Below are 26,507 nucleotides of genomic sequence, written 5' to 3'. Positions count from 1 at the left end.
GTCTGTTCTTCATCAAACACTTCTGTCCATAGATAGATATTTAGATATACTGTATATAGATAGATATAGATCTAATAGAGCTAGAATGTGTCTGAATTCTGACTTTTCATGGTCTAATGTCTCCAGAAATTAAACTCAGATCAGAAGAAATGTTTGATTATTGAACCTTTAAGACTAAAAGTGTTGAATGTTCCAGAAAGTTCCTCTGAGGGTAGAAATGATGTCAGAACCTCCAACATTCAGTCTGAACGTCTAAAACCATCAGATGATGATAGAGGATCTGCAGGTGGAGAAACAGAAACATGGATCATCTACAGACCGCTTTCCTCTAAAATCACCAAAATCACACCATATTTTAGAGCTACAAACTGTAAAAACAGGAAAATTCTGCAGATTTTAAACTTTCTGACGGCCTTTGAACTCATCATGTTTAGAAAAATGAGGCGAATCGAAGCTCAAACATCAGAATCTCTTTAAAATGCAGTTTCTTTTTAACCAGTAGAAGAAACAGACCATCATTTCTGCATCGTTTAGTCTTTTTAGAATCTTTTTGTGTCATTTTGCATCTCTTAGTGCGATAGGCGACAACAGCTTCGTTTCATAGTGGTCATAGTAAAAAGTCTCAACTGGAAAATCTGCCCTAAACAACTTGAGTTTTGTCCAGAATAACACAAAATCTGTCTAAAACAACCTGAAACAGGGCTAAAACGACTAGACTTGTCCAAAATGACAGAATTTTTCCAAAAAGGATTTCAAATCTGTCTAAAACAGCTTAAACTCTCTTCAACATGACTTAAAATCACTCAAAATTTGACCAAAATGACTTAAAACCCACCAAAAGCTAAATAAATTGCAGCCAGAATAACAAAAAATGTGTGTAAAACAACCTAAAACATGGCTGAAATGACAACACCTGTCCAAAATTACTAAAAATCATCCAAAGCAACTTAAAATGTGGCCAAAATGACACAAAATTTGCCCAAAAATGATTTCAAATCTGTCAAAAACCGCGTAAAACCTTTTCAACATGACTTAAAATGACTCAAAATTTGACCAAAATGACTTCAAATCCAGCACAAACTAAATAAATTGCGGCCAGAATAACAGAAAATGTGTAGAAAACAACTTAAAACGTGGCTGAAATGACACAAAAACCTGTCGAGAATGATTGAAAATCGTCCAAAACAACTTAAATTGTGGCCAAAATGACACAAAAACCCGAAAAAAATGAGTGAAAATCTGAATAAAACAAGTCAACTGTGTCCAATAGAAAGGAGAGAAACATTTCTAAATACAAGAGGAAAGAAAAACACAAACGACAGAAAAACAGAAATAACAAAAAAAAGACGTAAATGTGTCACAGATCAGTTTTAGATCCATCCAGTTGAAGAATTAATCTGTTTCTGTTAGTTTTGTGTCCAGAATGAGGCAGAAATGTTCCACAGCAGCTCAAACTTTTTCTCATTTACCCTGAAACCTCCAGAAAAACACCAAAAGTTTCCCAAAACTATTAAGAATTGATCAACATGTCTCCAAACTTAAAACCTTCAACTCTCTCCTGGATTCTGTCCAGCTCCATCAATAGGCTGCTGTTGCCGTGACAACAGTCGCTGCCATCCTTCATCCCCTGAACAGGTTGACCAGAGCTGTGAAGGTCGCGTTGCCGTGGCAACAGCAGAGAGAGTTTGAGGGCGGACATCTTTAAAAGGGTTAATATTCAGTAGGATTCAGCGGCTGCCTCCTGCTGGTCACCAGATAGAACTGCAGCATAATTATTCTTATTATCATCATCATCATCGTTATTAGGGTCCGAGCACCGACTGGTGCGAAGACCCTATTGGAATGCAAGGAATTATTTATTATTATTATTATTATTATTATTATTATTATTATTATTATTATTATTCTTTTCCGGACTCTTGAATTGCCTTTTTGGCGGCCTTATCATACCCCAAAACGCATCAAACGTGGCATGCTCATCAGGCCTCGAGAAAAATTTGATATTTTATGGGAGTTGCGCATGTGTGTGGCAAAATGGCTCCATAGCGCCCCCTGGAAAATTGAAAATTTGGTCATTAGGCCAACTTGCACGATGTTTCATGTACAGCTACAAAATTTTGTATGCATATTCAGCACATCAGGAAACCCAAAAAAGTCAATCATGACCACGCCCTAACACCAACAGGAAGTCGGCCATCTTGAATTAGCTGTAAATTTTTCAAAATTAATAACTCATCGGGGATAAGTCCGACAGACGTCAAATTTGGCCAATATATGCAAACACGCGACCTGATGAAAAATTATCAAAATGTTCATTTCATTTCAAAGGGCGTGGCCATGGCGACTCCCAAAAAAATGGATCCTTCTATGAAACAGGAAGTGGTGTCTAACTCAGCTGTACATGCTCCAATCTGTCTGAAATTTGACATGTGTGATCAATGTCCAGCCCTGACAACATCCATGTGGTTATATACATTCACAGTCATAGCGCCACCTTGTGGTAGCAGGAAATTGACATTTTTCACACTTTGATGTACTATTCTTAGCACGTTGATCAGATTCAACTCAAATGTGGTAACATAAGCCTGAACACATTGATGATGATTCCCAAAGAAAATGGTGACTCGTCGTCAAGGGGCGTGTCTGTGGCATTGCGGCGAATTTCGATTTCTCGCCATAAAAATTGAATTATTAATATCTCAGCTGGAAATGATCCAATCCGGACCAAACTTGATGTGATGGACACCAGTCCGGTTCTGAACACATCCACACTCATAAATTTAGAAATACTCATAGCGCCACCTATTGGCAACAGGAAGAAATTGTCATTACATTTGCACGTGCCATTGCCTGATACTTTGTCATATGATTCTAAAAATTGGTCAGGTGAGTGACCACACATTGACGATGGCACAGTTTGAAGATTTTGACGATTCATAAAACGCTGTTGCCGTGGCAACGTATCGTTGCCGGAATAAACAAAGTACTTTTTGACAGGTTAAAAATGCTCAAATGCTCGCCAAAATTACCACACATATCTGGACCGGAAACCCATTTCAGATTTTAGGGAAACTGCACATGTGTGTGGCAAAATGGCTCCATAGCGCCACCTGGAAAATTTCAAACATTTACTACGGCCAGTACGTGTCACCTAGAATTATGAAACTTGGTAGGCTTATGTAACTCGTCAAGACACACAAAAATGTAATTGACACCCATGCCCAAAACCCAACAGGAAGTCGGCCATTTTGAATTATATGTCATACGTTTTGACGATTTTGGCTCATTTTTAGACATTTTCAAAAGCTATAAACTCAAACAGCGTAACACCAAGAGAGCTGAAATTCGGCCAGGATGTACTCCAGGCATGGGTGATCAAAAGTTATCAAAATGCTCACCTTAAGTCTGAGGGCGTGGCCATGGCGGCCTCGTGAATTTTGATGCTTCGCCATGAAACATCAACTGCTGTGTAACTGCCCTAAACATGCTCCAATCTGCCTCAAACTTTACAGGTGTGATCAGAGTCCAGTCCTGATCACATCCATAGGCCGACATAAACTCTCGGTCGCAGCGCCACCTGGTGGTTGGAAGGAAATGCTCTATAACTAGCCTGTACATGGTCCGATCTGCCTGAAATTTTACGTGTGATCAGAGTCTGACCCTGATCAAATCCATAGGCCAATATACACTCTCGGTCGCAGCGCCACCTGGTGGATGGACAGGAAAAGCTCTAGAAGTAGCCTGAATATGCTCCAATCTGCCTGAAATTTTGCACGTGTGATCAGAGTCCAGCCCTCATCGCATCCATAGGCCGACATGCACTCTCGGTCGCAGCGCCACCTGGTGGATGTGCGTGGATTCGCCGACCAGCAAGGATGCGAGGACCCATCCAACACTGCTTGCAGCTTTAGTTTACTTTTTGATCGCAACAACTTGTCAAGATATGGAAATGATTTTAATTTGATATTCATTTCCACGTGTAGTAATCCTGACACCACAGCATACAAACTAAACAGGAACTATTACGGAAGAAGTTTCGGTTATCTCCCTGCCTTGTAAATGGAGAAAATTTATTTTTAAAAAATGCATAAAAGTTTTCTTGGTGCATGAACTGAGGCTGCTGACTGACCTTATATTGCACAATGTTCAATGTCTTTAAATATTTTCACAGTAAGGATTCATCTGTCGATCTATCTATACCTGAAACCTGATCCTCTGTATATAGTCTTCTACATGTTTGTTGTTTTTTTTTTTTTTAAGAATAAAGTCATCTGTATATAATGCTATGGGCAATTTTTGCACCGTTTTTTTCTTATTTATTCTTGCACTGCCTTTATACTATTATACTTTCTCCTTTCCTAAGGAAGAAGTTTCGGTTATTTCCCCAGTTATGTTTGAAATGTAACATTACTTCTTCAGCTCAGTGCATCAGTGATCATATTGGTTTAGTGGTTGGAAGTCAATAAAACATTAGCGTCAGTCAAATTGAATGCGTCAGTGGATGGAAGTGGTGGTTGCCTTGTGCTGCTCTTCACTTGACTGCAGCTCCATGGCTTCATCTGCTGGACGGACAGAAGTGCAGCAGCTGATGGCAGCTTCTTTGACCTCACGCTGCTGTCAGACCCACAGATTAGGGTTTATTTCAGATATATATAATAGAAAATAATAATTAAAAAATAAGCTGATGTTGTATTTTTGCAGCAGTGAGTTTTACAGGGTTAAGAGCAACCAGTCAAAGGTTATTACTGAGGATTTTAAACAAAAACATTCAGGCAAACAGTTAACATCATAGGGTGCCTGACATGTTTGTTTTTTTTCCGGGTCGATACAGATTTTTTTGTAATCAAGGAGCTCAATAACCAAGATTTGGAATCACTACACATTTGCAGAAAAAATAAAGTTTTTGAACAGCACATAAAGTTAAGTTAAAATTAAAATAATCACGAGTTGCAGCCTTTGCTTATTTATGTTTTACATGCTGAAGTTGTCCTTCAGTGTTTCACTGATCAGATTGTGCTGTGGGCAGGAACAAGATCAGAGGGAGGCAGCTGCAGCAGACCCAAAGTAGTTTCACATTCATTTATCTGATCAGATTTCAGGGGGCTTTTTTTTTTTTTTTTTTTTTTTTTTTAAGAAATGGGACCAATAATTGAAAACATGCTAAATATCAGATGGGATCATTGGTGTCACAGGACATCTGCAGACACAGGTCAAAGATTACAAGGAGTTTATTTAACGAATGAAACTAAAACCAACACAGAAAGGATAACTAAACCAAGGTGAAAACAAAAAGGGGAAACCAGACTAATTGTAGGAGAAAGGTTCTGGTTTCAAAGTCTGTGGTCTGGCAGAGAGCGGAAGAATGAAGAACCGGGCCTTCGTGGATTAAGGTGATTGAGAACAGGTGAATCAACCCCCACACCTGTGAGAGAGATGGATGGATGGATGGATGGATGGATAGATGGATGGATGGATGGATGGATGGATGGATGGATGGATGGATGGATGGATAGATAGGTAGGGAGGTAGATGGACCATAGATAGATGGATGGATAGGTAGATCCTGCAGTGGGGAAATTTTCAGTGTGGCAGTAGCAGATAGGAAAAAAAGTAAAAAAAAAAAAAAAAAGCAGCACTCAGTGCACAGATATAAATAGATGCTTTCTCCTTAGAGAAGAAATAGAAATGCTTGTAAAAAAAAAAAAAACCCTGTGAAATTGCACATATTGACTTATTTACATTTTATTGCAGTTACTTCATGGGTGATCTGAACTACTGGGAGCAGGCTTGATTGAACACAGTCTGACTGCTGCAGGAAGGAAGGACCTCCTTCAAACATCGTGGGTGAAGCAGTCTGTCCCTGAAGGAGCTGCCGGTGATGGTCCTGTTAACTGCAGGGGGTGGGAGATGTCCTCCATGATAGACAACAGCTTTGTCATCATCCTCCTGTCTACCACCAGCCCAGGACAGAGCTTGCTTTCTTAACCAGTTTCTTTAGTCTCTTCCTGTCTGCAGCCGTGATGCTGCTGCTCCAGCAGACCAGTCCATACAGGATGGCTGATACCACCACACAACCATAAAAGGTCCTCAGAATTGCTCCCTGCACCCCGAAGGACCTCAGTTTCCTGAGCAGGTGAAGTCTGTTCTGACCTTTCTTACACCGTGCGTTGGTGTTCTATCTCTAGACATGTTTGAATGTCTTTATCAATAAATGCTCAAACATATGTTGAGTGTCAGCTCAGCTCTTTGTTCCATACATGTAAATGTTCCTATGTGATTGGTGTCTTGCAGTCAGAGTGTAAAGAATTGAAGCTGTCAGAGGCTTTCTGTGGTGAAGAGGCTGCAGGACATCAGCTGCTCCAACAGGTGAAGCCTTTGTTCTTTGGCTCCAACCAGAAGCAGCAATAAATCAGCATGAGCTGCAGCTTATCCACCTCATAGAGTGTATAATAAAGAAACCAAGAGGTTTTAGTTGATAGCTGTCGCTAGCAGTGTGTTGTTCAGGTTGTGAGGAGAAGTAAAAAGCTTACAGCACCTGGTATTCCCAGGTAGTCTCCCATCCAAATACTAACCAGGCCCAACCCTGCTTAGCTTTGCAGATCAGATGAGATCAGGTGTATTCAGTCTCAGAAACAAACCTCACATGATTCAGATCTCTACTCACACCTTTTATTTGTCGTTTGGTTGTGCCAGTACTAATTGATAGCATCATTTAAGCAAAGTTAGAGCAACATCTTGTAGGACAGGTGGTGTAGAGGTAAGTTTTTTGCCTCCCCGGTACCTTAGTACCTTTATTATCTTCACTTCCTTAATACTTTTGTGTACCATCATTTACGAAAACTAACAGCTACACCCAGTAGGAAGGATAGCGCAGTGGTAAGTTATCTGCCTCTCATCCAGGAGGTCCTTGGTTTGAATCCAGCTCAAGGCTCTTTTTACACTTTGGCTGCATGACAACCTCTTGCAACCATCATTACAACAAATTCCACCAAGGACCTTGTGTGACAGATAGCTCACACAGAGGGTGTGTGTCTGTCATGTGGACGGTCACGGTTCGAATCCCCGCTGGGATAGTGGAGTGGAAAGGTTGTGGTCTGGAGTGGAGTGTCACTGGAAAAAAGGAAAACCAGGAGATTTACCCATAAACAAGGCACGAAGGCACGAAGGCACGAAGGCACGAAGGCACGAAGGCACGAAGGCACGAAGGCACGAAGGCACGAAGGCACGAAGGCACGAAGGCACGAAGGCACGAAGGCACGAAGGCACGAAGGCACGAAGGCACGAAGGCACGAAGGCACGAAGGCACGAAGGCACGAAGGCACGAAGGCACGAAGGCACGAAGGCACGAAGGCACGAAGGCACGAAGGCACGAAGGCACGAAGGCACGAAGGCACGAAGGCACGAAGGCACGAAGGCACGAAGGCACGAAGGCACGAAGGCACGAAGGCACGAAGGCACGAAGGCACGAAGGCACGAAGGCACGAAGGCACATTTTTGGCAAATTTTGCCCTTTTCTTCTATTCGTCAAGGCGGTGACATCAACACTGAAAGAAAAAAAACAATCCACAAAATCAAAAAAAGAAGATAATCTACCTACAACTTTTAAAGAACACGCTAAAAAACACAATACTAAAAAGTCACACTCTTCTCCTCATCACTCATTTTTACATTTTAACACAATTTCAAAGCCACACAAATCACATTCTTCATGTCAAATCACTTCTCTTCACTACAAATGGGAGAGAACAGCAAACAAATAAAATACAACTTATGGCTTAAATATCTTCAAAATCTCTTTGCTATTCCTCTACATTCAAATTCCTCAACACCACTCAACAATCACCTGCAGGATCTCTTACTTCTTTCTTAGCTCTGACAAAACATCTTCAAGACTCTGAGAAGACAACTCATTTTCAACACATTTGCTGCTTCGTCTAAGTGTCCACACACATCTCCAGTCATCCACAGGCCTCACCACTGATCAGCTGCACAAACTTACATGTTAATCTTCTCCAAAGATAAAATACAGGCCCTTCTGTCTGATCACAACTTTTACTGGTGGCTCATATTTCAAGTTCATTTCCTTGCAAAGTCTTTATTTTGGATTAAAGTGGGATCTGTGACCAGGCAGATCACTTGTTTATTCTTAGCATTTGGATTTCACTGACATTCCTGTCATGTAGAAAAATAGAAATATCTTTGCATTGATTCAGCTAAACTAACTGCAGACACTGAGAGGCGTAAAGTTCAACAAATGCTGTTTTTATTTACTTCACTGGTGACATCAGTAGATGCTTGCAGTGAAACCACCACTGCAAATATTTATGCATTTAAGTATTACAACTGAAAACTCCCTACAAACGTCCACTTCTAACACCACAAACATTGTCCAGAGGAAATGATATTAGCTGAACATAAAAACATGTAAAACAGCTCTGATGCTTTCATCCTGAGCTCCACTCAAACATTTCACTGTGCAGCAGCTCAGCAGTTTGTTTAAGAAAAGCATTTAGGTTCAATCTGTGAAGCCCAAAACCCACCAGCTTTGAAAAATGACACCATTTACCAGAGTCACAAACTGTAAAAACAGAAGGAATTGTTGGATTTTCTATGTGAATGTGTCGCCTCTCTAGTTAACTCACCCGGTTACGTCTCCATCCTGACGCTGCTCTGCTGGACCGGAGCTTCTGGACCAGCCGGGTGGACCTTCCTTCACAGATCTTCCCGGTGGGAGTGATTCTGAGTCGGCCTTGGTTGACTGCAAACTCCTTAAAATGGACACATGAGAGGAAATCGTGGACAAATCGATACAACAGCTTGTTCGGTTTGTCCTGTTCTTAAATGGGTAGAAAACTGCTGAGAGCTCTCAGTTCAATTCAATTTTCAATTCAATTTTATTTATGTAGCGCCAATTACAGTCAAATTGTCTCGAGACGCTTTACAGAACCCATATGCCTGACCCCCAGAGCAAGCCAAAAGGCGACAGTGGCAAGGAAAACACCCTTTTAACAGGGAAAAAAACCTCGAGCAGAACCCGGCTCTAATGTGGGGGGACCCATCTGCCTGCTGGCCGGGCGGGTTGAGAGGGACAGAAGAGGTAGAAAGGTAGAGATAGAGGGGTAGAGGTAGAGATAGAGGGGTAGAGATAGAGAGGTGGGGGGGTGGGACACAAGGACCATAAAACACAGCCACACATCTGAAGCATCCAGCATCCAGCTCTGGGACCAGGGACACTCGGAGAAAGGACACAGAAAGAAACAGAGTGAATGTAATGCAATAATGGTATATATAGTAAATACATAGGTAGTTAGAGAAGGGCTCAGTGCATCAAGAGAGGTTCCCCAGCAGTCTAGGACTATAGCAGCATAACTAGGGGCAAACTAAAGGGACGTCAAGAGGGGAAGTCAGTTGTGCAAATGAAAACACCAGCATACCCCGTCAGGGTCCCCCAGTCAGCCCTAACTATAAGCTTTGTCGAAAAGGAAGGTTTTAAGCCTGGTCTTAAAAATAGAGAGGGTGTCCGCCTCCCGAACCCAAACTGGGAGCTGGTTCCACAGGAGAGGTGCCTGATAACTGAAGGCTCTGCCTCCCATTCTACTTTTAGAGATTCTAGGAACAACAAGTAAGCCTGCAGTCTGAGAGCGAAGAGTTCTGCTAGGATAATATGGTACTATCAGGTCTTTAAGATATGATGGAGATTGGTTGTTAAGAGCTTTATATGTCAGAAGAAGGATTTTGAATTCTATTCTAGATTTAACAGGAAGCCAATGAAGAGAAACCAATATAGGAGAAATATGATCTCTCTTGCTAACTCCCGTCAGTACTCTGGCTGCAGCATTTTGGATCAGCTGTAGATGTTTCAGAGAGCTATTGGGACAACCTGATAATAAGGAATTACAGTAGTCAAGCCTAGAAGTAACAAATGCATGGACTAGTTTTTCTGCATCACTCTGAGACAGGATGTTCCTGATTTTCACAGTATTTCTCAGGTGGAAAAAGGAAGTCCTACAGATTTGTTTTATGTGCGAGTTAAAGGACATGTCCTGGTCAAAGATAACTCTGAGGTTCCTCACAGTAGTACTGGAGGCCAATGTAATGCCATCCAGAGTAACTATATGCTTTGAAAGCAATTCTCTAAGATGTTTGGGGCCAAATACAATGACTTCAGTCTTGTCTGAATTTAGTAGTAAGAAATTATAGGTCATCCAGGTCTTTATGTCCTTAAGACAATCTTGCAGTCTAGCTAGCTGATTAGTTTCATTTGGCTTCATAGATAAATACAATTGAGTGTCGTCAGCATAACAATGGAAATTAATACAGTGCTTCCTAATAATGTTGCCTAAGGGAAGCATGTATAATGTGAACAGTATTGGTCCTAAGACAGAACCCTGAGGAACTCCATGATTAACCCTAGTATGCTCAGAAGAGTCATTGTTGACATGCACAAACTGGAACCTGTCTGATAAGTAGGATTTAAACCAGTCCAGTGCTGTCCCTTTAATGCCAATAGAATGTTCTAGTCGCTGTAATAAAAGTTTGTGGTCGATTGTATCGAATGCTGCACTAAGGTCCAATAAAATAAGTATAGAGACCAGTCCATTATCTGACGCTATGAGAAGGTCATTAGTAACTTTCACCAGAGCTGTTTCTGTGCTATGATGCACTCTGAAGCCTGACTGAAACTCTTCAAACAAGCTATTCCTTTGTAAATGTTCACATAATTGATTTGCAACTGTTCTTTCCAGAATTTTGGAGAGAAATGGGAGGTTGGAAACTGGTCTATAGTTGGCTAAAACATCTGGATCTAGAGTGGGCTTTTTAAGTAAAGGTTTGATTACAGCAACCTTAAAAGCCTGTGGTACATAACCTGTTACTAGAGAGAGATTAATCAGATCTAACATTGAGGAATCAGCTCTGACAGAGTGTTGCTCTGACTCCATGTGTGACTGAGGCTGGAGTGAACAGAGCTGCTGCTGCTCAGATGCAGCTTCTTATTAGCACAACAACAGACGCTGCGTTCACTACGTCTGTGGGTGTGGAGCTGATAAAGAGGATCTTCACCACTGACCTGAGCTGCTGCCACACGGTGAGACGTCCAACAGAGTCACTGAGCAGCTGATGATGAAGAAGATGAAGGCTTCAGGAGGAGGTGGAGGAGGAGAAGCTGCAGGGCCACATGAGACACTGAAGAGACAAACCAGAAATGATTCACACACTAGACATGAAGAAAAGAAAACATCAGAGAGTGTAAAATACAAGAATGAGTCCTGAACATCACTGGTGATGAAGCTCGAGGCAGAAAAACTCAAACACAAACTGCCTCAACAACAAGTTCATTTCTATGGTCAAACTGAGAGCAAGAATTCCTGGAATATTTAGTAAATCTAAACTGTATTTCTGAAATTTAATCCAGACAGGAGAAATATTGTGCATTTTAATATTCGTGTGTGCTGTCCCGATAAGCGGCTGGTGAAGGACTTTCTAAGTCTTATTGCCTCTTTTAATGTGGTTCAGTGTGTGTCGGGTCCCACACATGAACACGGACACACGCTAGACCTGGTTCTGTCTTATGGATTGTCTGTGTCGAATATTGAGATCAGTGATAACGTATTCTCTGATCATAAGCCTGTGATTTTTAATGTCAGCTTTCCGTGTGCTGGTCTTAAATCCAGCACTCCTGCTCGGCACTGTCGGGTTTTTGAACTCTCTCTCTGCCGGTCGCTTCTCCGCTGCTTTTAATCAGCTCGGCGTCCCCTCTAGTTTATCCTCTATGGATACAGAGGAACTCAGCTCATGGTTCCATTCTATTCTGTCAAGGTGTTCTGAACTCCGTGGCTCCTTTAAAGACTGCACATCGTAGAGCAAAACTGGAGCCCTGGTTCAACGACGCAACTGGAGCAGTGAGGAGGGAGTGTGGTAGAGCTGAGCGCAGCTGGAAGAAGAACAAGCTGCAAGTGTCGTTTTTAATTTGAAAAGACCGCTGGAGAGACTATCAGACTGTGGTTAAGGAAGCCAAAAGGGCTCACTTAGCTGGAGTCATTGAGTCAAACTGCCACAACCCTCGAGTTTTATTTAATACCACTGACTCAGTTTTAAATGCTCCCAAGCCGGTTTGCCAGGAAGCATCCATCGAACTGTGCGTCAACTTTCAGGAGTTTTTTATTGATAAAGTTGTTAGTACAAGGGCTCTGATCTCAGCTCCTGCCGTCGACCCCTCTGCCTCTGTCTGCTGCCCGGCTGGGCTCCATAAATTTCAGCCCGTTACTCTGTCGTTTTTCATAGACACTGTCTGCCACATAAAGGGTCCCTCACGACTCCATCCCGCCTCACTTTTTAAAAGAGGTTTTTCCATGTATTGGGCAGTCAGTTTTAACCGTCATTAACAGCTGTCTGTCCACTGGCGTGGTCCCCCACTAGTTTTAAACACGCTGCAGTCCAAACACTGCTGAAGAAACCTGGCCTCGACACCACAGTTTTATCTAACTTCAGAACAATCTCCAAGCTGCCCTTTCTTTCCAGAATTTTAGAGACAGTTGTTCATGCCCAGCTGAAGTCCTCTTTAGATGAGCACAACGTACTGGAGGTTTTTCAGTCTGGTTTTCAGACTCTGCATAGCACGGAGTCAGCACTGCTACGGGTTTTTAATGATGTTCTCCTGGCAAACGACTCTGGGGATGATGCGGTTCTTGTTCTTAGCCAGTCTGCTCTAGCGCGTCTCCAGTTGGCTCAGAATGCTGCTGCTGCCCTCCAAAATATGAGCACATTACGTCTGTTTTAGCCTCCCTCCATTGGCTCCCCGTGCGCTTTAGGGTTGCTTTGAAGGTTCTTTTATTTGTTCTTAAAGCCTTAAATGGTCTGGCCCCTCCCTACCTCTCTGAGCTGCTCCATCCTCATCCATCCTCATCCCTCCTCACCAACCCTCAGATCAGCTGTTCAGCTGCTTCTGGAGGTTCCGAGGTCTAGGAGGAAGCTCAGAGGAGATAGAGCCTTCTCTGTTGCTGCTCCCAGATTGTGGAATAATCTCCCTATGCACATCAGAGAGGCTCCCTCACTGGCGGTTTTGAAAACCAAACTTAAAACCTATTTTTATTCACTGGCTTTTAACACAGCATGAGACTCTGCTTCTGTTTTATTGTGCTGCTGTCTTAATATGTGTATGTTTTATTTATTGTTTTAATGTTTTATTTCGTTGTTTATTGTACAGCACTCTGTTTCAGCGGCTGCTGTTTTAAAGCGCTTTAGAAATAAAGTTGAGTTGATTTGAGTTGACTTGCATTTAACTGTTAAAGTCAGTGTTTCTAGTTAGGGTCCGAGCACCGACTGGTGCGAAGACCCTATTGGAATGCTAGGAATTATTATTATTATTATTATTATTATTATTATTATTATTATTATTATTATTATTATTATTATTATTATTATTCTTTCTTTTCCTGACGGTTGAATTGCCTTTTCCCCTCATCGGGGATAAGTCCGAGAGACCTCAAATTTGGCCAATACATGCAAACACGCGAACTGATGAAAAGGTATCAAAATGTTCATCTCATTTCAAAGGGCGTGGCCATGGCGACTCCCAAAAAAATGGATCCTTCGCCATGAAACAGGAAGTGGTGTCTAACTCAGCTGTACACGGTCCAATCTGCCTGAAATTTGACATGTGTGATCAATGTCCAGCCCTGATGACATCCATGTGGTTATATACATTCACAGTCATAGCGCCACCTTGTGGTAGCAGGAAATTGACATTTTTCACACTTTGATGTACTATTCTTAGCAGGTTGATCAGATTCACCTCAAATTTGGTGACATAAGCCAGAACACATTGATGATGATCCCCAGAGAAAATGGTGGCTCAACATCAAAGGGCGTGTCTGTGGCGGCACCGCGAATTTCGATTTCTCGCCAAGAAAATTGAATTATTAATATCTCAGCTGGAAATCGTCCAATCTGGACCAAACTTGATATGGTGGACACCAGTCCAAGTCTGAACACATCCACACTCATAAATGTAGAAATACTCATAGCGCCACCTATTGGCAACAGGAAGAAATTGTCATTACATTTGCACCTACCATTGCCGGAAACTTTGTCATATCATCTTGAAAATTGGTCAGCTGAGTGTTCATGCAAAGACGATGCCACAGTTTGAAGATTTTGACGATTCATAAAACACTGTTGCCGTGGCAACGTATCGTTGCCGTAATAAACAAAGTACTCTTTGACAGGTTAAAAATGCTCAAATGCTCGCCAAAATTACCACACATATCTGGACCGGCAACCCGTTTGATATTTTAGGGAAACTGCACATGTGTGTGGCAAAATGGCTCCATAGCGCCACCTGGAAAATTTCAAACAGTTACTACGGCCAGTACGTGTCACCTAGAATTATGAAACTTGGTAGGCATATGTAACTCGTCAAGACACACAAAAATGTAATTGACACCCATGCCCAAAACCCAACAGGAAGTCGGCCATTTTGAATTATATGTCATACGTTTTGACGATTTTGGCTCATTTTTAGACATTTTCAAAAGCTATAAACTCAAACAGTGTAACACCAAGAGAGCTGAAATTCGGCCAGGATGTACTCCAGGCATGGGTGATCAAAAGTTATCAAAATGCTCACCTTAAGTCTGAGGGCGTGGCCATGGCGGCCTCGTGAATTTTGATGCTTCGCCATGAAACATCAACTGCTGTGTAACTGCCCTAAACATGCTCCAATCTGCCTCAAACTTTACAGGTGTGATCAGAGTCCAGTCCTGATCACATCCATAGGCCGACATAAACTCTCGGTCGCAGCGCCACCTGGTGGTTGGAAGGAAATGCTCTATAACTAGCCAGGACATGGTCCGATCTGCCTGAAATTTTACATGTGTGATCAGAGTCCAACCCTGATCACATCCATAGGCCAATATACACTCTCAGACGCAGCGCCACCTGGTGGATGGAAGGAAAAGCTCTATAACTAGCCAGGACATGGTCCGATCTGCCTGAAATTTTACATGTGTGATCAGAGTCCAACCCTGATCACATTCATAAGCCAATATACACTCTCAGACGCAGCGCCACCTGGTGGATGGACAGGAAAAGCTCTAGAAGTAGCCTGAATATGCTCCAATCTGCCTGAAATTTTACGTGTGTGATCAGAGTCCGGCCCTCATCGCATCCATAGGCCGACATGCACTCTCGGTCGCAGCGCCACCTGGTGGACGTGCGTGGATTCGCCGACCAGCAAGGATGCGAGGACCCGTCCAACGCTGCTTGCAGCTTTAATTATTATTATTATTATCAATGTTATTATTATTTGTATTATTATTATTATTATTATTATTATCATTATTATTATTATTATTATTATTAGATTTATTATTTTGATTATGATTATCATTATTTTTTTTTTTTATGAATTTTTTAAAATTATATTTCATCTTCAGTGTTTTTACAAAAACTATGATGAGATCAATAATAATAATAATAAAAGTATGAAGATAATAATAACTAAATAAATGATTATTTCTGCTGCTATTGATGATGAAATATTTGCTGTTTATTTTATTATTTTATCTGCTGTTTTCATTTAATATTTTTAATGTTGAAATATTTTGAAATTAGATGTAAATATTATAATTATTGTTGTTAAAATATTAATATTTCATTATAATATAATAGAGTTTTATTCGTTTTAATCAAATACAAAACTATATATTTAAATTCAAAATTATATCTAAACAATTATTCATTATTTTATATTTTAATAAAGATCTGTTAAAAAAAACAATGCTAAATCTATTAAAATGTTCAATACAAAAATAAAACTAATAATAATATTCAGAAAAATAACAAACACACTGAATGACGTCACGCGGCTCCTACGTCAGCAGGTGGCGGCTGCGCGCTGCAGCGGGAGGCTGAACAGCTGCTGCTGCTGCACGAGCCTCCGGTCACCGGCCTGAGAGACGATCATCGATCGATCAGCTGATCGGTGGGTGAGCAGGACAGCGGGTTACCATGACAACCGCAGTCTGGATGTGACGCTTGGTGACGGATCGTTTCAGACAGAGTGACATCACCCATCGATAATCACAGGTATCGACAGGTGAGTGATTTATTTCAACGTTTCAACGGTTATTATCCGGATTGATGACGCACTTCCTCTTTTCCCTCTTTTTATGCATTTTATCAGAGTTCTTTTATTTAATTTTAATTATTATTTTTGCATTTTTATCCAATTTTTAAAACCTTTTATTGTATTTTTTTCTGTTCTATTGCATTTAGATCACTTTTTTCTGCATTTTTCATCAGGATTTTTGCTTTTTGCTGAATATTTTTTGCTTTTTTTTTAATACAATATTTTTTTCAACTTTAATTGCATTTGTCATTTTTTTGGTCTGTGTTCTTTTGGATTTATATCACCTTTTTATTGTTTTCTTCAAGACTTTTGCATTTTATAATAACATAATATTGTTTTTTGTTATTTTTGCGATAAATATATAAATATATATACTCCTGGATTATTGTTTATTCGTTTGCTAAAAACATATTTTTTCAACATGGATTCATTTGATTTTTTGTCATATGTCATGTTTTTATCTTTATTATTTCCTCAGATGTTCTTCTTCAGACTCAAACCTACAGAATTTGGGTCGACTTTTTGTTTTTTAAATTAATTTAAACTAAAATTGACTAAAATTTCACAGATCTCTTCATAAATATTCATATTTTGTGGCATTAAATATTCAGAAACAGTCGGTTAAAAGGTTCATAGTTTTCCTGCAGCAGCTGCTCAGCGACCCGCAAAAAACACAAATAAATAATTCAATATTTTCTTAAAACCAGTGACAGTCTGCCGCTTTAAATGTACGACTGTAAAAATACCAACAAATACTGTAAAATAGAGATTTCTTTCTGATTTAAATGAAGTAAAACAACAAATGGCCAAAACCAGAAATCTGCTGAGGATGTTATTCACAGTCTGCCTGGTATTTTTAGTTATTATTTTTACGGTCAACATGTAAATTAAAACAATAAATTATTATTTTTTCCAGGGATTTTATGATATTATTTGTATTTAAATAAAAAATGTTTTGAAAAACAAGGAACTCTTTGAAATAAGTCTTTAAAGAATTATTTACTAGCTTTTCTTTCAGAAAATGTCAAATATCTGATTAAAAAAATTTTCTGTTTTGCGGATTTAAATGAAATAAAACTGTATATTTTTTTTATCCATCCATCCATTATCTATACACCTCTTAATCCTCACTAGGGTCATGGGGGGCTGGAGTCTATCCCAGCTGACTCAGGTGAAGGCAGGGGACACCCTAGACAGGTCACCAGTCTGTCACAGGGCTACATACAGAGACAAACAATCACTCTCACATTCACACCTACGGGCAATTTAGAATGATCAATTAACCTCAGCATATTTTTGGACTGTGGGAGGAAGCCGGAGTACCCGGAGAAAACCCACGCATGCACAGGGAGAACATGCAAACTCCATGCAGAAAGATCCCGGGAAAGCCGGGACGCAAACCAGGGATCTTCTAGCTGCAAGGTGAAAGTGCTAACCACTACACCACTGTGCAGCCCCTATATTTTTTTTTAGGTCTACATAATAATTATTGTTTATTTTATTAGTTTTTATGTGTAATTTACTACAATGGTTAAAGCAGACAACAGCACATTTGTTTTACAATATTAACTGTGTTTTTTTACAGTATTTTAATGGGTTTTTTTAACAGTATTTTACATGTGTATTTTTTTACAGTTTTAACAATGTATTTTTCACGGTATTAACTGTGTACTTTTAAAGTACTATAATTGTGTATTTTGTTTACAGTATTTTAACAGTGGTTTTTTTTACAGTATTAATGGTGTATTTTTTACAGTATTTTAATGGTGTATTTTTACAATATTAACGGTGTATTTTTTACAGTATTTTAACTATATTTTTACAGTATTAACCGTGTATTTTTTACAGTATTAACGGTGTATTTTTTACAGCGTATCTGAGGTTAAAGGAGGTCACGGTGGGCGAGCGAGGCCCACATGAACAGGAGAGAGAGAGTCACGCCCAGAATCTCTTTCTTCCTGCTTGTCCATCCGTGAAAACGTTCCTCCTCCTCCTCAGATGAGCCTCGGATGAGGAGGATGTTGGTGCTGCTGCTGATGAGGAGGATGATGATGATGATGAAGACGAGGCTCTGACCTGGTTTCTTCTTCCTCCTGCAGCTCGTCGTCATGTCGTCCTACTTTTGTCCTCGCTGTGGAGACCAGCATCTCTTCTCGTCCATACCTGAGCTCCGGTCGCACCTGGTCAGCCGACACACCTACGAGACGCTGCTGCTGCTCTCACAGGTACCCAGTACTTCTGCTTATACTTCTACTAATACTTCTACTTCTACTGCACAGAGAATGATGTTTTATTGTTTGTTGACGCATAACGAGTAAATTCACAACAATAATTTACACGTTGACCCTAAAAAAACACACAGTTTTGGTAATTTGGTAAAACTAATTCAGTTTCCCTTCATAAATCTTAATTTTTATAAATATAAATTAATTTTCAATCGTTCTTTTATATTTGACAGAAGAATTAGTCCTAATTTTACTGAATATATCTGAAATATGCTTAATAAAATATGAAATCGTGAATACTGAGGGTTTAGAAATGGTAAATAATCTCACAAAATGTTGTTTTGCAGATTTATACAAGTTATATTTAGTCAGATGCTAAATGCTAAATGACAGATTGGTGCCAAAACAATCCCATCAAGAACCTGAAGACCCAAGTCATGACTCAAAAATCTGTCCAAAACGCCTCAAACTTGTCCGAAATGACTTGTAAAATTGGTCCAAAGTGGTTTAAAATTTGCCCAAAATCTAGACTGGTCCCCCAAAGTCCTGAATAAACCCATCAAGAACCTGAAGAACCACATCAGAAAGATCACAAACTACATTTGTGGTCTTTCTGACTCAGACTACAGTCACTTAAATTGATAGAATAATGATACCGCTACCTCCATGCTTGGTCATAGTCAGGATATTTGATCAACATCAGTTTTTTTTTTTAAATTTTATGCTTGTTATTGATTTAAACCAGATTGAGTAAAAGTGAAACGTACCCTTCAGGCTCGCGTCCGAAGCTCCAGACCCGGTGCTCTGCTGCCCCTCCCCGGCCCCACCGCATCCCAGAACCAGAGCTCCTCTCTGGGCACGGAGCCCCTCGGCTTCCCCCTGCCTCTGGCCTGCCTGGACCTGGCACCGTCTTCGGCCTCCGTCCGGCTGCTCAGGGAGATGTTCGGCTCCTGGGACCGCCGGCCTCCAAAGGACCCTTCCACCGCTCTGGCCCTGGCCCGGGCCTCGGGACTCCCTTTCCTGGGGAGCAGGCTTGGCGAGGCGGGGGTCTCTCTGGGGCTGCCGGTGGGCATCGGCTGGAGGAGCGGCTGGGGCTCGGGCCTCGACCGGAGGACTCGCCCGGACGTTCGCCGAGGTGGAGGAGAGGGTGAACCGCCGGGTGGGCCGGCCTGAGGGCGGAGCTACAGAGGAGGAGGCGGAGCTACAGCAGGAGAGGCGGGACGGGGAGCGTCTGAGGGGAGAGAAGCTGGAGGTGGAGGAGAAGGCGGCGTACCTGTCCAGACAGGTGGGTGGACCAATGTCAGCGCTCTGGTAAGCCGATCCCAACCCCCGATCTGAGCTCTGATCTCCACCCTTTCAGTCTCAGCTGCCGTGGAGATGATGGAGCGACTGAAGAAAGAGCTGGAAGGAAAAGAAGAAGAGCTGAACGAACAGCACCGGTCAGTATCTCAAGGTCTTTAGTTCTGCCTAAAGGACAAAAAAAAACACCAAAAAATGTCCACAATGACAAAAAGTGGTTAAAAATGGCTAAGATTTATTCAAAAATGACTAAAATTGTGTCCAAAATGACTGAAATTTGTCCAAAAGGACTCAAACTTGGTCCAAAATGACTAAGAATTGGTTCAAAATGACTCAAAATTTGCCCAAAATGACCAAACCTCTCTAAATGGACTCTTGAAACCTGTCCAAAATTATTTTAAACCAATGGTAAAAATGACTCATAATTGGTCTGAAAGTACTCAGTGGTAAGAAAAAAATGGTTCCATCAGGCTAGAATGAAGGTTCTAGGACTGGTCCCCCCAAAGTCCTGAATGAAAACCCATCAAGAACCTGAAGAACTAAGACAGAAAGACCACACATGTAGTACATGTGTGGTCTTTGATGAGACTGTAAAGGACTGAACAGACAGGGAGAGGACACGTCACATTTAGTCTGCATCACACCGCTAACACACTGTAACACCACTGTAACACACACATTAACACACACTGCTGTGGGGTGATAGATGGAAGGCGACAGCGAGGCCTCAGGCTGGTTGTTTTGAGGTCAGTCTGAGTTTTGTTCCTCAGAATTATTTTCCATAAAAGCCATTTTTAGACGAAGCGGTTTTTACTGATGTGTTCTTCTGCAGGGAGATGGTCGACATCGAGTGGTTTTCTGAGAGAGACGGCAGGAGAAGGAGGCTGAAGCCAAGTCCAGACTTCAGGTGAAGACAAATAGCAACAAACGAACGATAGATGATGAAAAATAAAGAGACGATGCAAAATGACACAAGACACAAAACGAGAACAACAGGTGGTGAAAAATGACTACAAAGAGACGCAAAGTGACCACAGAGATACAAAACCCAAAAATAGGACACAAAGTGACACCAAAGTGACAAAATTTCCAACCAAGTAACAAAAAATGTCATCAAAAGAGTAACAAAATGATACAAAAATAACAAAAAATGATACAAAGGGGGACACAAAATTACTACAAAGCGACGCAAACCCCAAAAATAGACACGAATGACATCAAAAAGACACACAGTGATGAAATGGCACCAAAGGACACAATATTACAACAAAGGAACAAAAAATACGGAACAGAAAATAACACAAGATGGCACCAAAGACACAAAAGTAATGCAAAATCATGCAAAATGGCACCAAAGTGACATAAAAACAAAAAAGACACAAAATGACAGTGACACAAAAGTATACAAAAGTGACAATTTCTAACGTAACAAAAAAACACTAAATGACATCAGTAATAAACAAAATGATACAAAAGTGGGACAAAATGACTACAAAGAGACGTACAGTGACTACAGAGACACAAAACCTCAAAAACAGACACAAACGGTACCAAAGTGACATCACATGACAACAAAAAAAAAACACAAAATGGCACTAAAGAGACACAAAACAGCACCTACTGATGCAAAATGAGCCCCAAAAGATCAAAGAAATGACACAAAATGGCTCCAAAGTGACACTAAATGACTCTACAGTGAAACTAAGTGACACTAAATGACTCTACAGTGAAACTAAGTGACACTAAATGACTCTACAGTGAAACTAAGTGACACTAAATGACTCTACAGTGAAACTAAGTGACACTAAATGACTCTACAGTGAAACTAAGTGACACTAAATGACTCTACAGTGAAACTAAAGGGCTCCAGACACACCGTCCTCTGACTGTTCCAGGTTTTCATCGAGACGTTGTTGGATCGAGCTGACCGAGCCGAGAGACAACTGCTGCTGCTGGGTTCTCATCAGAACCACTTCAGAGACCGATACGTGGACCCATACCACCTGGCCCAGGTGTACCCGCCCAGCGCCGGACGAGGAGGTCGCAGTCTGGACAGCAGCACCGATGACATCATCACCACCAAGACGCAGGGGACCATGGGAAACCGGGTAAAGAACTGCAACCTTTATTCAGTCAGACAGAGTTACTGTGATCCAACAGTCTGATTAAGGACGTCTTCTCCGTGTGTTTGGGTCCAGAGGAGCTACAGCGTCTCCGGGTCCTACCGGCTGGGGGACCACCTGGACTACAGGTATCTGAACACCTAAACACCTAGACACCTGAGACACCTGGTCCAGTAAGACCACAGTTATGGAGGCCTGTCTCTCGTTTGTCTCCTCCAGCGGTCTGACCGGCAGGATGAGGACCTTGTCTCTGGGCTCGGGGGGGTGGGACTGTGAGGGCGGGTCGGTCCACCTCCACCTGCCCCACTACGCTCCATCCTGGACCAGACCAGAACCAGGAGGAAGGATGGACCGGGTCTGGTACGTACAGGATACTGGTGGACACTGGTGGATACTGGTGGACACTGGTGGTAATTGGTGGATACTGGTGGACACTAGTGGACACTGGTGGACATTGGTGGATACTGGTGGACACTGGTGGACATTGGTGGATACTGGTGGACAGTGGTGGACACTGGTGGACATTGGTGGATACTGGTGGACACTGGTGGATACTGGTGGACACTGGTGGACATTGGTGGATACTGGTGGACACTGGTGGACATTGGTGGATACTGGTGAACATTGGTGGACACTGGTGGATACTAGTGAACATTGGTGGATACTGGTGGATACTAGTGAACATTGGTGGATACTGGTGGACACTGGTGGATACTAGTGGATACTAGTGAACATTGGTGGATACTGGTGGACACTGCTGGACATTGGTGGACACTAGTGGACACTAGTGGACACTGGTGGATACTGGTGGATACTGGTGAACATTGGTGGATACTGGTGGACACTGGTGGACATTGGTGGATACTGGTGTTCATTGGTAGATATTGGTGGATACTGGTGAACATTGGTGGATACTGGTGAACATTGGTTGATAATGGTGGATACTGGTGAACATTGGTAGATACTGGTGGATACTGGTGAACAATGGTGGATACTGGTGAACAATGGTGGACACTAATGGACATTGGTTAATACTGGTGAACATTGGTGGATACTAGTGGATACTAGTGAACATTAGTGGAAACTGGTGGATACTGGTGTTCATTGGTAGATACTGGTGGCCACTGGTGGAGATAGTTTTCTTCTTGTGTGTCTTCAGGGCTGGGGAGGGAGGATGGGGGAGGACGTGGAACAGAAGAAACCTTCGTCACCACAGCACCGAGGAGGAGGATGAGGAGGAGGAGGAGGAGGAAGAGGAGGAGGAAGGTTTGTGGAGCAGCACTGAGATGAGGAGGCTCATCTTCGCCAGGACAAACACACCAGGTTCAGGTAAGACACTTGTTTCCTGTCTGCTAGTCGGTGAAGCTGAGGCTCTTTCACAATAAAAGTCTTCCTCCTCCCAGATGCTCCCTCCTCCCTGCACTCCACCCCCTCCAATCGCCGTGGCGACAGGCAGCTGGGGGCAGACACCCTGAGGTTGAGGGCGGGCTGTTGTGTGTCTTCCCTTATTTGGACGTGCGCTCGTTGCTGCGTGCGGCCGAGGTGTGCTCTGATTGGCGGTTCGTCGCCAGACACCCGGCGGTTTGGACACGCCTCCGGCTGGAGAACGCCAAAGTGTCGACCGAGGTAGAGGAGGCTTCATCTTCATCACCTGCCGCTAGCGTCTTATACAACATGTAAATATATGGTCTCCACTGGTTACCTGGTTACCATGGCAGCCGGCAGTGGGCGTGGCCTGTCAGGCTGCAGGTGAACAGATCGTAGAGTTGATGCTGGAAACAGGAAAAATGTGCAGAAGATCTGAGAGAAAAACATTTAGATGTTCAACAAAGAGACACCAAAGACACAAAATAATACAAACTGACGACAAATTAACACAAAACGACAAGATGTAAAATGACACAAAATTACAACAAAGAAGGACCAAAAATGACAACAAAGAGACACAAAATGATGCAAAACACTGAACATTTCACAGTTTTAATGTGTTTTTGTGAGTTTTTTGTGCGTTTAATGTTTGTTTTAATGTGTTTTTTGTATGTTTTGTGTGTTTGTGTGCAGTTCCTGACCACTCTGTCTCAGTGGTGCACTCAGACCCAGTCTATGATCCTCAACAACCTGAAGCCTCGAAGCCGACGAGTCGACGAGACCCGAGACGATTACCATAGAAACACACGGTAACACAAACATTAAACTATAGCGACAAGTAGGAAGAGTTCAACCAGAGACAGATTCTCCTTTTATTGTTTTCAACGATTAATTATGGACCATTTAATTTGGCTTCTAATGACAGGAATTTACAAAAAAAAATACACTTTGATATCAAAATGAAAAGCGTTGGCTGTTTGCTTCACAACATGATGGTGCCTCCACCGTGCTTCACATCATGATACCTCCACCACCATGCTTCACATAGTGATGATGGTATGGATGGTGTATTTGTCAAACATCTCGTCGTCTGATGGTCATAAAGCTCCATTCTGGTCTCCTCAGACCAAAGAACCTTCTTCCAGGTGGTCTTGGTGTCCTCCCTGTCTAGTCTCTTTCTTCTTGGTCTAAGTTTCTGAGGACGTTCTGCTCTAAGGTTCCATTTTCCTTCCATTTCCTGATGATGATGAATTTAACTGGACTCCAAAAAGCCAAATTAAACTGATCCTGATTCAGTGATGAAGAGCAGTAAAGGTGGGAACATTCCAAGGAATACTTCCATGTGTACTTTATGTACACACAGTAACACAGTACCACAGTAGTACACAGTACACAGTAGTACACAGTACACAGTAGTACATAGTACACAGTAATACGTAGTACACAGTAGTACATAATACCCAGTAGTACAGCTGTCAGGGATTACTGTCGCTGCGTCACACTGAGAGAAGAAGGTAAAAGCCTTTCTTATCTCTTCAAAAGGAAAAATGTGCATGTTGCCGTGGTAACGCCATCTAATTTCAGCAAGAGTGCTGCCGTCGTCTGATTGGTCAGATGTAGCTGTAAGCAGTAACAGGTTACTGAGAGCATTATGGGTAATGTAGTCTCTGTGTTTCAGGGGCAGTATGGAGTCGGGGGTGGAGGCTCTGCTGAGGTCAGCAGGGGGCAGTCTGCTCCACCTGTCCATCTCTCAGTGTCCTCACATCCTGACTGACAGGATGCTGTGGTTGGCCAGCTGCTACTGCAGGAACCTGACTACGCTCACATACAGGTGAGACTGTCTACCTGTCTAACTCATTACCTGTCTATTTACCTGTCTGTATGTTTAACTGTCTACCTGTCCATCTGTCTACCTGTCCATCTGTTTACTTGTCCGTCTGTCCATCTGTCTACCTGTCCACCTGTCCATCTGTCTCCCTGTCCTTCAGGAGTTCTTCAGACCCTCTCAGTCAGGAGGTCCTCTGGGCCCTGGGTGCTGGCTGTAGGAGCATCAGCAGCCTGCAGGTGGCGCCGGCTCACCCCTGGTCAGTTTAAAGTCTGTCGGACGGTTTTATATTTTAGAGTTTTTATCTCCACAACATCGTTAGAACCTTTTAGAACCTTTAGAACCCCATTAAACTCATTTTAAACTCTCGAGGAGAATGCTACCTTCATCTCTTCTTCCTTTCAGCCAACAACCAACTCGGTTTGGGAACCGCTGCTTGCAGACGATTGGTCGATGTTGGCCACACCTCCGCTCGCTCAGTGTGGGCGGGGCCGGCTGTGGGACTCAGGGATTGGTTACTGTTGGTGAGTGGAAGACACGTGTGATTGGTGCCTTTTGTTACCAGAAATTCTTGATAACTCCACAGTGTTGATAGCGTGCTTTGTTTCAGTTTTCATTATTTTTTGATTACATGTATGCAAACAAAGAATGAAATAGCACTAGTAGTAATACTAGCATAAAATAATAGCGTGACAAAACTACATGTTAGCATAAAAACTAATAATGGTGCAAAATACTAACATTAGCATTAAAAACATACATTAGCATGCTAGCATTGCCAAAAATTAATGTCAACATTATGTTAGCATTAAAAACTGACAGCAGTGTAAAATGCTAGTATTAGCATTTAAAGCATACATTAGAATGTTAGCATTGCTTAACATTAATTTTAACATAATGTTTGCATAAAAAATAATAGTGTAAAATACAAGTATTAGCACTAAAAACACACATATTAGTATGTTAGTATTGTCTAAAATTAACGCGAACATAATGTTAGCATAAAAACTTAATAATAGTGTAAAACACTAGTATTAGCATTAAAAACATACATTAGTATGCTAGGGTTGCCTGAAATTAACTCTATCATAATGTCAGCATAAAAAACAATAATAGTGTAAAATACCAGTATTAGCATTAAAAATATACATACTAGCATGTTAGCATTGCCCAAAAGTAAACATGAACATAATGTTAGCATAAAAACTAATCTTAACGTAAAATACAAGTATTAGCATTAAAAACATACATTAGCATGTTAGCATTGCATAAAAATGTTAACAAAATGTTGTGTTTGTTGTGTATATGTTGTGTTATGTGTGTTTGTTTTGTGTGTGTTTTGTGTTTGTGTTTTGTGTTGTATGTGTTGTGTTTTGTGCATGTTGTGTGTTTGTTGTGTTTTGTGTGTTGTGTTTTTTGTGTGTGTATTGTGTATTTGTTGTGTGTTTTGTGTGTTTGTTTTTTGTGTTGTGTTTGTTGTGTATTTTGTGTGCAGTGCGTAGCTGCCCTCACCTGCAGCTGTTGGAGTTGGAGCATAT

General features: G+C 41.7%; 1 protein-coding gene, 1 long non-coding RNA gene and 1 pseudogene across 2 annotated transcripts in view; all 3 read left to right on the top strand.

Annotated features, from left to right (window-relative positions):
• Positions 1–5,585: 5,585 nt before the first annotated feature.
• On the top strand, positions 5,586–8,769 carry LOC129348113 (uncharacterized). Its single transcript, XR_008600561.1, has 3 exons — positions 5,586–6,133; positions 6,292–6,366; positions 8,634–8,769. It is a non-coding gene; the product is annotated as an uncharacterized LOC129348113 (long non-coding RNA).
• A 7,117-nt stretch (positions 8,770–15,886) lies between these two features.
• On the top strand, positions 15,887–25,935 carry LOC129348111 (F-box only protein 41-like; annotated as a pseudogene).
• LOC129348107 (integral membrane protein GPR180-like) overlaps positions 25,801–26,507 on the top strand; it is an 8,961-nt gene continuing 8,254 nt past the window's right edge. Inside the window, exon 1 of the mRNA XM_055007602.1 lies at positions 25,801–25,806. Coding sequence (XP_054863577.1) covers positions 25,801–25,806 — 6 coding nt within the window. The remainder of the gene's footprint in view (positions 25,807–26,507) is intronic.

This window comes from Amphiprion ocellaris, chromosome 23, assembly GCF_022539595.1.
Source record: "Amphiprion ocellaris isolate individual 3 ecotype Okinawa chromosome 23, ASM2253959v1, whole genome shotgun sequence".
Lineage (NCBI taxonomy): Eukaryota > Metazoa > Chordata > Actinopteri > Pomacentridae > Amphiprion > Amphiprion ocellaris.
Note: the sequence above shows the minus strand (reverse complement) of the source record. Positions and strands in the feature narration are given on the sequence as shown.